The following is a 12,184-nucleotide window of genomic DNA, read 5'->3' on the forward strand; positions in this document are numbered from 1 at the left end:
CACGTATTCAGACACTAGAGGGAGACACAGTTCACAAGTGTATTTGTACTCTTTCTGTGTTCATAGGACACAATAAACTAGAAATAAATGCTAATTATCTATTCTGTCAAACATTTTCTGTGCCTGCTTAGTGAAAAAATTTGAATATTGCCTCATACACGGTAGTCTCTAGAGTAAGAACATACTTTCACACCAAAACTCGAACGGACTTCATGCCATTTTATATTTCTAATCCACTACATTTCAGAGGAAACTTTACTTTTTACTACACTCCATTTGCGAGTATTGCAACTAATTTATATTTTATTTTGTTGTTGTCATAGATTTGTATGATTGGTAATAGAAAAAGGGCTGAATTTGACACGATATCGCTCCTTCTCATTCATTCATTCGTCTGCTACCGCTAATCCGTTTCCGGGTCACGGGGGTTGGAGGAGCCAATCACCAGCCAACGCTCCGGACGAGGGCGGGGCCAACCTGGACCGGTAGCTATAACATCGATGGTGAACTTTAACTTCAGCTTTTAAAGTTTGTTCTCGCTTCATTTGAAGTCAGAGTTGGATTGGATATTTATGTAAATTTAAATTAATAATATTTACGGGATAAATAACAGTGCCATATCATATAATCTGACACTGTAGAATATAATATCTATATTGATATTTTAAGTAAATTTGCTTATTGATACTTAGCATTAGCATTAAGAAGCTTTCAGCTATTTTCCCTCTGATGACGTCATCTCACGGCGCCTCGCTGCTAGCTTAAGGGCTTTGCTGGAGTTTGACGTTTAGCGTTGAAGGAAGCTCTCGTTGACGGAACTTAAAATACGTTATAAAATACAATATTAACGGAGGAAAAATCTTCACGGGTCTATAAAGTTAAATATTCGGGTGTATAAAATGTGTTAAAATTACCCGACAAAGTTTTGCCGCCAACGTTTTCAGTCCTTTCCGCTCGTTAACGGCTGGATTGTAGCTGCTGATTAGGCGACGCCTTCAGGGACTGCCCGTAAATTATACATTCAGGATTTACCGGTTAATTTTGAAATGTAATTAAAAAGATTTTTTTTTATTATTCTGCCCCAGTTTTACCCCCCCCCCAAAAAAAAAAAAAAACAAAACAAAACTGGAAGCTTAATCTGGATGTTGCTATTACATTTTTACACATGAATAATGCCACTACTAACTAATTAATATATAAGAATTTCATGTCCATAAATGCATAGAATATAAAAACAAAACACACATAAATGTAGATATATATATATATATCGCTTCCAACTATCAATAATGGGGAAAAACTGTCCCCCTTCATTTAAACCGTCATGTTGACGCTGACTTCATCTTCTAAAGGAAAGTTTCCGATAGTCATGGAAGGCAGCGCCGGTCCCGCTCCACTGCGCAGGCTCTAAACACTTGGATGCGAGCGGCAACTTCACCGGTAGCCCCGAGCGCCCACAACAGACCGCATCATCATCATCATCACCATCACCATCATCATCATCATCATCATCACCACCATCATCATCATCACCACCATCATCATCCTCAACCTCAGCAGCAGCATCAGTGTGATGAAGCAGCGGAGGACGGACACCGTCCTGCTCTGAGACTCTGGATCAGCCCGCAGACAGGTACGGAGCTTTTATTCACACACTGAAACACAGAAACATCTCCACTACAGTATGATTTTATTCTTTCTTTTCTTTTCTGTTCTTGTTTTTTTTTCCTCTAATGAAAGTAACAGAATAATGGCTCACTTTCACATTTAAAAACTGGATCTTTGAGCTTCAGGGAAATTCATTAAACCTGTTTGGTTTGTTTTTTGTTTGAGATTTTGTGCGCTGCTGATGCCTTCAGTGTGTGGGATTGTGTGCAGAAAGACAGAAAGAGACTGATCAGCCTGTACAGTGTGTGTCAGTGTAGGTGTAGCAGAAGCTGTGTTTTTATATATACTGGTATTTAAATCTATTAATAGTACCCCCAGCTGCCCTCTGTACTGAACTGGCTACCTGTTGTGTGAGCACCGACAGGTGAACCTTTACTCCAAACCTGCACGGTCTGGACATTTTTTAAAGATTGCAAATATTTAAAATGCAGAGGAAATAAGTTTCTGTGCAATTAGATCACCAACCGAGTGCATCTGAGTCAAAAAAAAAAAAAAAAACAGGACAGGACAGAACAGGAAATGTAAATTGGGGCAACAAGCACAGAAGAGAACAGAAAAATCATATTTAACTGCAACCAGAAACAGCAGTCGGACCTTTTTTACCAGGCTGCCTGGTAAGTAAAGAATAATAACCCTATTTTTCACCATTTATTGGATTATTTATTAATTAATTAATTTATTTATTTATTTTATTATTATTATTATTTATTTATTTATTTTTCATTTTTTTGTTATGGCCTTGGGCAGTTAAAAAGTTCCTGGATGTATCTGATGTTCCTGCTTTTGAGGAGGTGGCAGAGCTGCTTCTGCTGCTGGGGCTGATTTAGTAACTGAGATGGGAAAAAAAGTGTTTGAAGAAAAGCAGTGATATGAGGGGAGCGGGTGCAGCGGCCATTCCTGCAGTTCCACTCCCTGTATCTGCAAAAAGAAAAAGAAAAAAGCTGATTGTCTGTTGGTGCTGGAGTATTTCATGTTTTTTGGGAGCTGCTGCTCCTTTAAATGGACAGAATCCACCATGTTGAATGTCATGATGGACAGAGAAGAAAGAAGAATTTCAAAATCCAGATGTAACTCTGTCAAAAGGACGGGAAGGAATCAATGGCAGCGAGCTCAGGACTGAAATGGAGATTTTGTGTGCGTTTTTATGAGTAAAACTGATTTCTACAAAACTCTGGTGGGTGCAAGAATCTTAACTGCAAGCTCAAGTCTCTAATTAATACCAGAGTGATTTCTCAGTACATCACGGTGTCTCTGTCTATTTTTGGCTTCTACATTTTATTTTAATTATATTGTGGATTAACCTGCTGACAATTTCTTCGTCTAACTAGTTTGAATAAAGTCAGAAATTCTTGTTATAATTTCCTGAGACTTTCCAAGGCCCAGACATACTTTGGCAGATGTTAATGAACACGGATTGTTGACTAATTCAGTCAACATAAAAGTAATTGATGAGTTTAGCTTTATTTCATGAATTCTGACATTTGAAGGTCACAGCCTCTAAAATGAGAATGTTTATCTAATTATTCATCTTAAATTTAAAATATATCAGTTTTCTGAGAAAAGATAAGACTGTATATTTGCACTTTCTAAAATCAAGTACTTCTACTCATATTCTATTTGTGTAATGCCTTTGAAGGAATCCACTGTAGAAGTCGCTGCTTCCAGCCAACATACACTTTGTGCAGGAAATTGCTATATAAGTGCTTTAAGATACTAATTTTCAGCCACATTACTCTGGTGAGCATGGCAAATGAATTAGCAGGTCTTTCTGAAAGACCTGATGTTTTCTTGTACTGGTGGAGACCAAACACAGAGCTAAGAGACTTGGACTCATCAGATGGACATAAACATGACTCTAAATTATCTTGTTTCTCTACAACCGTCGTGGAAGTTGGACTGTTTGCTATCTGACATCTGCTGTTAAGTTGGACATTTTCCACAAATCAAAACATGAAACTGTATTTAAAAACAGTTCGCAGGATTCTCTGCTTTTGAGATGACCAAGATTTATTTTTAATTTGGTGATTGAACACAAATTCAACGCTGTAATCAAGTAACAGCCAAAAAGTTCAGTAACAGGAGCTCTTCGGCCCATCTTACAATCTGATTTCTCTAGATAATTCAAAATTAAATGGGTTGTACCACCTTGGATTGGTCTGGAGCCTTTACATTATAGTTTACATAAAATTCAAGAAATTCAATCACAAGTTGCTGCTTCCTCTTGACCCAGCTAGAAACGTTGGCCCCGCTCAGGGCAAACACAGAAAGACGAGGGTCTTAACGTTTCATTTATCTGCTCAGGCAGAAGTGAAGCAGTTTCCTGTAAGCGGTCTGACTTTAACACATGGGTAAACTTCCTCAAATAAGGCATTATTATTCAGCTGAAGCACAAAAAAAAAAAAAAAAGAAGTCACGACTGAAATGTCACGCCTGACATCAACATTTAAATTCTTGCGTCTGTTACGCTCCACATCACTGCAGAGTGAAAGCATTTTTCTCAGAAGCAGAGCTCGGGCTGACTTCATGTGCCGGGCTCCGCGGGCCTCCTCTCCAGTTGACACCTTCTGAGCAGCAGAGCCGGATATAAGGCCGGCATGGAGCCGCACAAGGGGAACAATGGCAGCCTCAGACGGGGAATAAAGGCCGTATTGTCTCTTTGCCGCGGAGGGTGAAGGGCAGAACAGATACCAGGTTTCACTGAGAAGCCTCACGGCACACATGAATACCTCCCCAAAATCAGCTCTCAGGCAAAGTGCACTATTCAGACAATCAGAGGCATAAATTCTCAATCGCTCGTCCCCATGGCAACAGCAACTGCCGGTCTGATTGTATGGAAAGTGGTGTTTCTGATAACTTCTCACATGCAGAGTGCGTTTCACCAGTGAGCGGACGGCTGATACTGTCAACGGGCTTTTTCAATGTGCAATGTACTTCTTCAGTAATATGTTTTCTGCACCCGCTGTTCCTTTAAGCAGGTGATAACACACCGACAGGAAGGTAATGGGTCAGGCAGTGCTTATAAATTAGGTTGAAGCTGTTATTTGTTTGTTTTTTAAATAACAATTTTATCAAACGTCAGGGTGGAACAGGCCGATGAAGAGATCAGATCTGAATCTGCAACTCTTTGAGATGGAACAATACACAATCATATCACAGATTGACACTCAAAACAAAGTGATTGTGTTGAACTTGTATAATATTTGGTAATATCCTCTCTGGAGTGACTTGGTCCAGGTCTAAAGCAGTCCAGTTAGATTTTATTTTTGTTACAGGATAATTCCTGTAAATGGAAATAAAAGATCAAAATAGCTATTTTTATTTATCATCCTGGATTTGTAAGGAGATTTTGTTTGTACCTTTGATAAAATTATTCAATGAGTGATACCAAAGCATCACTTCTTAAAATGATAAATATCTGATAAATAAGAGTACTGAAGAAGAACCTGATGTCAGTAGTTCAGTATCATTGATCGATCAGTTCTCCTTCAGGATGACTGAGGTGATGAACTCCCTGGAGCCCGGGACAGAGGACTTCAGCGGAGCAGCAGGAGACCAGGGAACAGTATCCTTCCTGGTGTGTGTTTGTGCGTTTAGATGATCTTTTCCCTGTGTTGTGTTACTGCAGCAGTGAGCGGGAGTGAAAAGTGGGATGAGGCTGTTGTTGGTTGGACTAAGTGCTGTGTGTTTTCCCCAGCAGAGCCGGCGATCATCTGCTACTTTTAAGATTTGATGTGTCTCGGTGAAGAGCTCTACTTTCTCGCTGTGCTGGTTGTGTTTCTGGTCTCACATCAGCTGGTTGTTCTGATAAGAACACATTTAGTGATTTCTACGTCCAGACAATTTATTAAAAGCTAAAAAGAGACAGTTTCTAAAAGTGGATGTAGAATCTGGGTATGTAAAGTGAAGTCTAAGTATTCGTTCTCTCTTGGGACCATCAGGGGGCAACTTCACTGGCTTTAAAAAGTCAGATTTTATTGAAGTCTATGGGGAAATGTCCCTACTTTACTTGATTTATGAGTTTATGGTCAGGGTTAGTGAGTTTCAGGCCTTCAATACAACATGATTTTCATTTTCAACAATTTGCCTGATAATTAAGGATTTGTTTCCCATAAATACACCAACAGTACAATAAACTGCTCGACTTAGAGACAGTAGAGATGCTTTTTCTGAACCAGATTAAAAAATGAATGTATAAATTTAGAACAAGAATTAGAAAAACTATGGTGATCATTCTGGCCCAGATCAACTCAGAATTTAATAATAAAATATGTACAAGTATGTACTTGTTTGAACTTGTGGAGGTTTTCAGGTCACCTTCAAGTCCAGCTGTTAATCTGCTGCAGTTTTCATCTCAGCAGCTAATCTGATCTTTACCACATTGTTGTTCTTGTCCGTCCGCGTGCAGCTCGATGTATGACGCTCACACCTCATCCCCTCCCTGTAAATACACCAAACCTTCAGTTAACCTTACATCAGCTCCCTCCAGCTCTTCCCAGATACCCATGAAAGGTATCCAAAGTTGTCCAAGAGGCTTCCCTCCATCGTGGTGGAGCCGACGGATGGAGCCGAGGTGGAAAGTGGGGAGCTCCGCTGGCCGCCGGATGAGCCGGGCTCTGCAGAGGCCCAGGCTGACCGACCGGGTGCAGAGGAACCGACTGCAGGTGAGGCCTTGTCCAGTCAGCTACAGCTAACAGCTAACAGCTAAATGCTGAGTCACCTCCTGTATCTGTCCTTATGAGGATTAAGATCTGCTGGATTTTAGAAATAAATCTCTTTACCTGTAAAAAGGTGAGATCCGTTTTGGTGGCAAACTGTTGCTGCTTTACGTTATATCAGCGGTGTTTGGTGCCGACCCAGCTCAGATAATAAATATAATGAAGAAAGCTAAATAAATACCTTTTAGTAAAATAAATCAATTATTTAAATGTTCTTTTTTCATGAGACTGTTATTAACTATAAATTGATAAAAATGTACATTTTATATGAAATGTATTGATTGTTGCAAATATTTACAGAAGTTAAACAAAAGCTAATTTTTTTTTTTTTTTTTTTTTTTTGGGGGGGTATTGAGACAAAAAGATGCTTTTGTAAGTGAAAAATAAATGGGAGAACATGTTTTTGTCTTCCGTTCCGTTCCTTCAGAAACAGGACAGCGACAGTGAAGATGTGTTTAAGAGTTTGTTGTTTTCTTCGTGTTCTTCCAGATGAGGAGGAGTCGAGAGTTGGCGTGGATGAAGAGGCTTCAGGGGCCGAGCTGCAGGACTCCAACTGAGGGTACTCTCCTCCTGTGAAGATCTGCTGTTTAACCGTGAGTGCGTCCAGACTTGGATGAGTTTAAAAAAAAAAACAAGAGTCCCGTAGAAGAGCACGTTGTGTGGATAGAAAGATCACAGAGACGGAGGAGGAAAGGTAGATTCCCAAAGCCCAGCTCACGGGGCTTGGAGCCAGACTGAAGGGGCCAAGTTGACAACCTGTTTCTACTTTTGACTAAAATTTCCTGGAAATCAACAACACAGACGAGACCTGATAACAGCAGAGTGTGTTTTTAAGGGCAGAGCTCCCAGCGGTTTGATTTTGATATCAATATTCATTTTTAATTTGATCAGGCCAAGTGATTTCCCCTCTCTGGCTCCAAGCCCTCGCCGTCCAGATGCCCATGACATCATCTGCACATCTGATCTGGACAGATGCTCCTAAATGCTGTCTTAAGTATTTAGCGCCTGTGTTCCATACCACCACTACTTATAATGGTAGCTACTGTATTTTGCGCAGTTTTTACATTAACTTTAGATGTAAATTACATCACTGTTTGTAAAGTGCTCACTGCTGTAGTTTGGTGATCTTGGTCTGAATAATTCACTTCGTAATAATAGCTAAGATGTTTTAAAGAGCAGTATTTCATCACTTATTTCGGTGTTATTACGTTCTTTAATATATGATGAAACGTGCGCGGTGTCTTCACGCAGTAGGTGTTAAAGGGAGTTTAATCGTGTTCTGTTTGACTTAAAGTTATTGGAGCAATATGTTGGCTGGGATTTAAAGGCAGTCCATTTTGTTACAGACAAAAAAAAAGAGCCAAAATATTTTAGAAGTGTGTTGCTTGTCACAGACATGATATTTTTTAAAATACTGGATGCCTCAATTATTGCAAAACTAATAAACCCCTTTTCAAAATTCTTAAAACGTCCTTTAATTTATTGTCACTGTGGTTCTTGCTGGTTGAAGTGAAGGTTCGTTCTATTCAGAATCATTAAACAGATTTTCTGGAAAACTTTCAGCTCTCAAACTTTGGTCTGAATTCAGGTTGTGTTACTTTTAAAACTTCCTGTTCACTTCCTGTTCATTCAGCTCCACCTTAGCCGCCAAATATGGCTTCAAAAAATGTCTGACGGCAAAACTTACAAAGCACTGGGTGAAGTTCCACAGGTTGATTGAAGCAGATGATTATATCACCCATACAGCTGCCTTTGGATTTTACATCCAAGACCAAAAAGTTGTTATTAATAAAAATGAATATATTAGTTGCAAGTATAACTATTAGTAAGGGAGACGCTCAATGTCTCAGTCTGCTTGTGTGTTTCTTCCTCTGCGTGGTGTGTACACACACAGACACACACACACTCTGGTGCTTTGTTGAGGCTGATACGCTGGTAAAGGTCAGGTTGGTGTCTTGATCCAGACAGAGAGATGGAGTCAGCATCTCCATCTTATTTCTTCTGTGACTCCTTCGCTCTCCGGATCTGACCTTTCAGATGACAGCCCTGTGAAGAGCACTTCATCGGAGCAAGTGGGGTCACTCCTGGGAAAATGAAGGTGCTGCAGGGAGCGAAGGAGGAGGAGGATGGATGGATGGATACATAGGAGGGGGGCCGCAGTGTCAATTATCTCTCAAATGTCACAAGCTGTTTTTCCAGAGGAAGGGAGACTCACACTTGCCTCTCTGCTCACTCGAACAAACTCATATTTTACACATCATTCAGTGAAAGGTGGAAGCTTTTAACATTTTGCCGCTGTGAGGCGAGATTTGCAGACGCAGCTCATGAACACCAACACAGCTGAGTGCTTCTGACTTTGTTCTGAACGACAGCCTCATCTGCATCGATTGAAGCCTTTCATATAAACCGGCTTTGTACTTGATATTTTTATGTCCAGTGACGATGCAAAAAGGGGGTTCATACGGAGAAATATCATCTTTGTGGAACGTTGTAGTTTATGTTTTACTGCCCGGCTTCACTCTCATTGCTGTGATAGTTATTTTCGGCTATAGCAGGCAGCGTTAGTTAATTAAAAACCAACAAAACTCTGTCCCTTCGCAGCACCAGACGGACGGGGCTAGAGAGCAGCTGGTGAATTTAATGGAGCATTTTGATTTAATACTTATCCGTATATACAGCATTCTATGAATACTATAATCAAATCTGTGCATGTTTCTAATCATGTATATATGTATATAATTTTTGTATTAATGAAGTAATCCTGACACTGATTTAGCAGCAGGGCCGTGCACAAACATTTAGGGGCCCCGGGGCTCAGGGAAAAATAAAAGGACACCACGAGGTAATTATTTATAGCAAAATAAATTAGCATAAATATTACAACCATGAAATGAAACGACCTGATCATTATTCATTTTAGAGCCCATATGTTGAATATTATAAGCACTATATCGTGTATTCAGTACTTTCTTGCTGCTACAAAAAGAACCTTCTGAAACAGATTCATCTCTCTTTCTGGATGTCAAATGTCTCGCTGGCAGTAAATCAGCGTTATTTTGCTCTGCTGTATCTCCTCCAGCTGCTCTCATGTTTCATTATGTCCAATTCATTCATGTTCGGTTTGGAACAAAGACCGCACAGACCCTGCCAGCAGCCACTTGTAAATCTGTGTATTTAAAAGTACCTTTTAACACAGCCATTAGTGCCACTGAGTGTTGTGAGGGAGTTGTGTTTTGATGATGTGAAAGTGTGCTGTGCCAGGACTTTCATCTCCCACTCCTGCTGGCTTCAAACGGGTCTTTCAGGTAACGCCATCGGCCCACCGCTCACGGCTCCACGCGGCTGGATAATGACGCTTCTTCTGCAGCTGTAATGTCAAAGTTTACGTCACCAGAAACCCGTCTGGATGTAAAATATCAGGTCAGTGGTTACGATTTGCTCAAAGGGGAGTTCAGGAAAGATAAATGAATGAATGTTTTGTTTTTTACAAATATACTTTGATATATTTTCCAAATTTTAACTTTTAGCTTGACCAACGGCTGTTTTATTGAGATGTGTAGATATATTTTTTCTCTCATAGTAGAAAAGATACTTTATGATAAAAGTAAACTCATGCACACCCAACGTGTCATGAATATATTTGGGACTCAGAACATTTAGCGCCTCATGAATTATCAGGAAAACTTTGACTTCATGTCTGTGGCAGCCTGGAGGCCGACGGTGGAGTGATGAACCGTGCTCACAGTGTGATACTGAGACTAGACATTTGCTATAGAATTCATATTTATTTTGATTTGAACCACAAATTAAAGCTGAATAAAATGAAAATATATTTTTATTTGTTTTTCTTGAGACTTTTTTATTGCCTTTGACTTTTGGTTCATTGATACACATCTGAACTAAGTATAATATATTGTTGTTTCCCCTTGACTCCAAACATCATGACAGAAAAAGCTTCACTGTTAAATGTCTCCTGTTTGGTAGAATCATCATCTCTCAGTGTAAAACTGATTAGCTCTGCATTGAGTGTTTAGACTTGAATCAAGTTAAGTGTCTGTAAACGTGGAGGTCAAAGGTCTCACGTGTTGTACAACACATGCAGAGGGGAGTTGGCTCTTCAAAGGGCCGCGACTGATGAAACACTCGAATGTGCAGCGGCTGAATTAAAGAGCAGTGAGATTCAGTGTGTTTGATTGTATGAAGAGCACTCAGCGTACGGACGTCGGCCAGCGAGGAGCTGCGGCTCCTCTGAGGCCTCTCAGCGCTCCGGTCGGACGCCCACGCCGCGTAGAAACGGCTCCATGTTGGACTCATCATGGTCACCGAGCTCGGCGCCATGACGGGAAATGTTTGGCGTAAACACTCGACTTGCGGCTGCTTGGAGCGGAACACATGCAGACCTTGTTTATGTGTGATATCTCAGCGAACACACGGCGAGACTTCAGATCCACCTTTCTACTTCCTCCATTTTCCTTTCCTCCTTTATAGTCGCCGTGGTTTTTCCCCATAAACGTAATTTAACATCTCGTGAGTTTTTGATTTATTTTGTGAACTTTTTTAGAGAAAAGTTTTACTTGACCCAAAAGTGCAAAAGACGTCACGGGTTCGATTCCCAGTTGGTCGTCGCTCCTCATCTCTCTGTCTCAAAACCATCCTATCAAGCTAAAAAATAAAATAACTTTTAAAAAGGTTTCAGGTAATTTCGGATGAAACGGGAGTCTTGTTGCCGTGGTTACCTGCCAAATAGTGATCCCTCACTGAAGAGCAGCTGATGAAAAACTTTCACTGACGGTTTTAATCGACACCCTTCAGCCTATTTTTAACGAATAAATCATTCAGAAATTACTCTCAAGCTTGAAAACATGTGAACCATCAACTTGTTGTAAATATTATATAAAACTGTAAAATACTGATGTGGTCTTTGAAACGCTCTCTGTCTGCATCTCTTTGTTCCGTGCCTGTCAGTGTGAGAACACAAACAGAGAAACAGGGAAGAAATCCAACAGACACAATCCAGGTTCTTCATAATTACACAACCAGTTTGTCATTCAGCTGCGGTGCACACTGGTTCAGTGAAGAGCGGCCTCTTCATTTGTTCGGGAATAATGTTCCACTCAAATATGCGGCACAGCCCAGGGTTACTCCAGTAACCTTTTCTATGAATAGTAAATGTCACTGTAATCAATTTTAGATGGGGCGGCTCTGCAGGTGGAGCCTGGAGCCGGTTGGGAGGTTGATGTGAGCCGCCGTGGGAGGAGGTGAACCTCCGCCTACTGGACCAGATGGATTTTATGAAGGAGCGACTGTATATGTCATTGTATATTTGTAATAGTTCTGTTCTGTTTTAAAGATGTTCCGTTACAGTTTTCTGCTTATTTTCCCAGCCTGTGCAGTCAAAAGGCCAAAACCTGCAAGATTTCAGAGCTAAAGATGTTGCAGACCAACAGCAGTGATGTTTCCCAGAAATCTGGTGAGTGAAAAGCAGAAAAACTGTGAAATATTCAGACAAACTTAGTATTTTTACCCATAAACACCTCCCTCCGTCACGACATTTACAAATCTGATCTCCTGACGCCGCGGAGCAAATATCACTTCATTGAAATTGAACCGCGGCTGATTTTGCTCGGAGAGGCAGCAGGTCGCAGATGCCTCGGGGGCCTCTCCGGCCCAGCAGAGCCCCCGTGACCCCGCGCAGGGCTGATGACGCTGCATGCATTATTTAAAGTCTGTCCAAGTCCCAGTGTCAACCTCAGAGTTCAACAGAGGAGAGAGACATTTCTTTCAAAAGGTTTTATTTTAGT

At 40.6% G+C, this 12,184-nt stretch overlaps 1 protein-coding gene across 3 annotated transcripts; it reads left to right on the top strand.

Moving 5' to 3' along the window:
* The first annotated feature begins 1,419 nt into the window (after nucleotides 1-1,419).
* On the top strand, nucleotides 1,420-8,439 carry LOC115035982 (protein LBH). Of its 3 annotated transcripts, XM_029494061.1 has the most exons (5): nucleotides 1,420-1,633; nucleotides 5,158-5,230; nucleotides 6,155-6,329; nucleotides 6,873-6,976; nucleotides 8,421-8,439. In XM_029494061.1, exons 2-4 carry the CDS (start codon nucleotides 5,159-5,161, stop codon nucleotides 6,938-6,940), a joined length of 315 nt encoding a protein of 104 aa, XP_029349921.1. In that variant the 5' UTR covers nucleotides 1,420-1,633; nucleotide 5,158; the 3' UTR covers nucleotides 6,941-6,976; nucleotides 8,421-8,439. The 3 variants fall into 3 exon arrangements, with proteins under 3 accessions (XP_029349921.1, XP_029349920.1, XP_029349922.1); XM_029494060.1 differs by lacking the exon at nucleotides 8,421-8,439 and having other exon boundaries at nucleotides 6,873-7,047; XM_029494062.1 differs by lacking the exons at nucleotides 1,420-1,633; nucleotides 8,421-8,439 and adding an exon at nucleotides 2,223-2,282 and having other exon boundaries at nucleotides 6,873-7,047.
* The last annotated feature ends 3,745 nt before the right edge of the window (nucleotides 8,440-12,184 follow it).

This window comes from Echeneis naucrates, chromosome 22 (assembly GCF_900963305.1).
Source record: "Echeneis naucrates chromosome 22, fEcheNa1.1, whole genome shotgun sequence".
NCBI lineage: Eukaryota > Metazoa > Chordata > Actinopteri > Carangiformes > Echeneidae > Echeneis > Echeneis naucrates.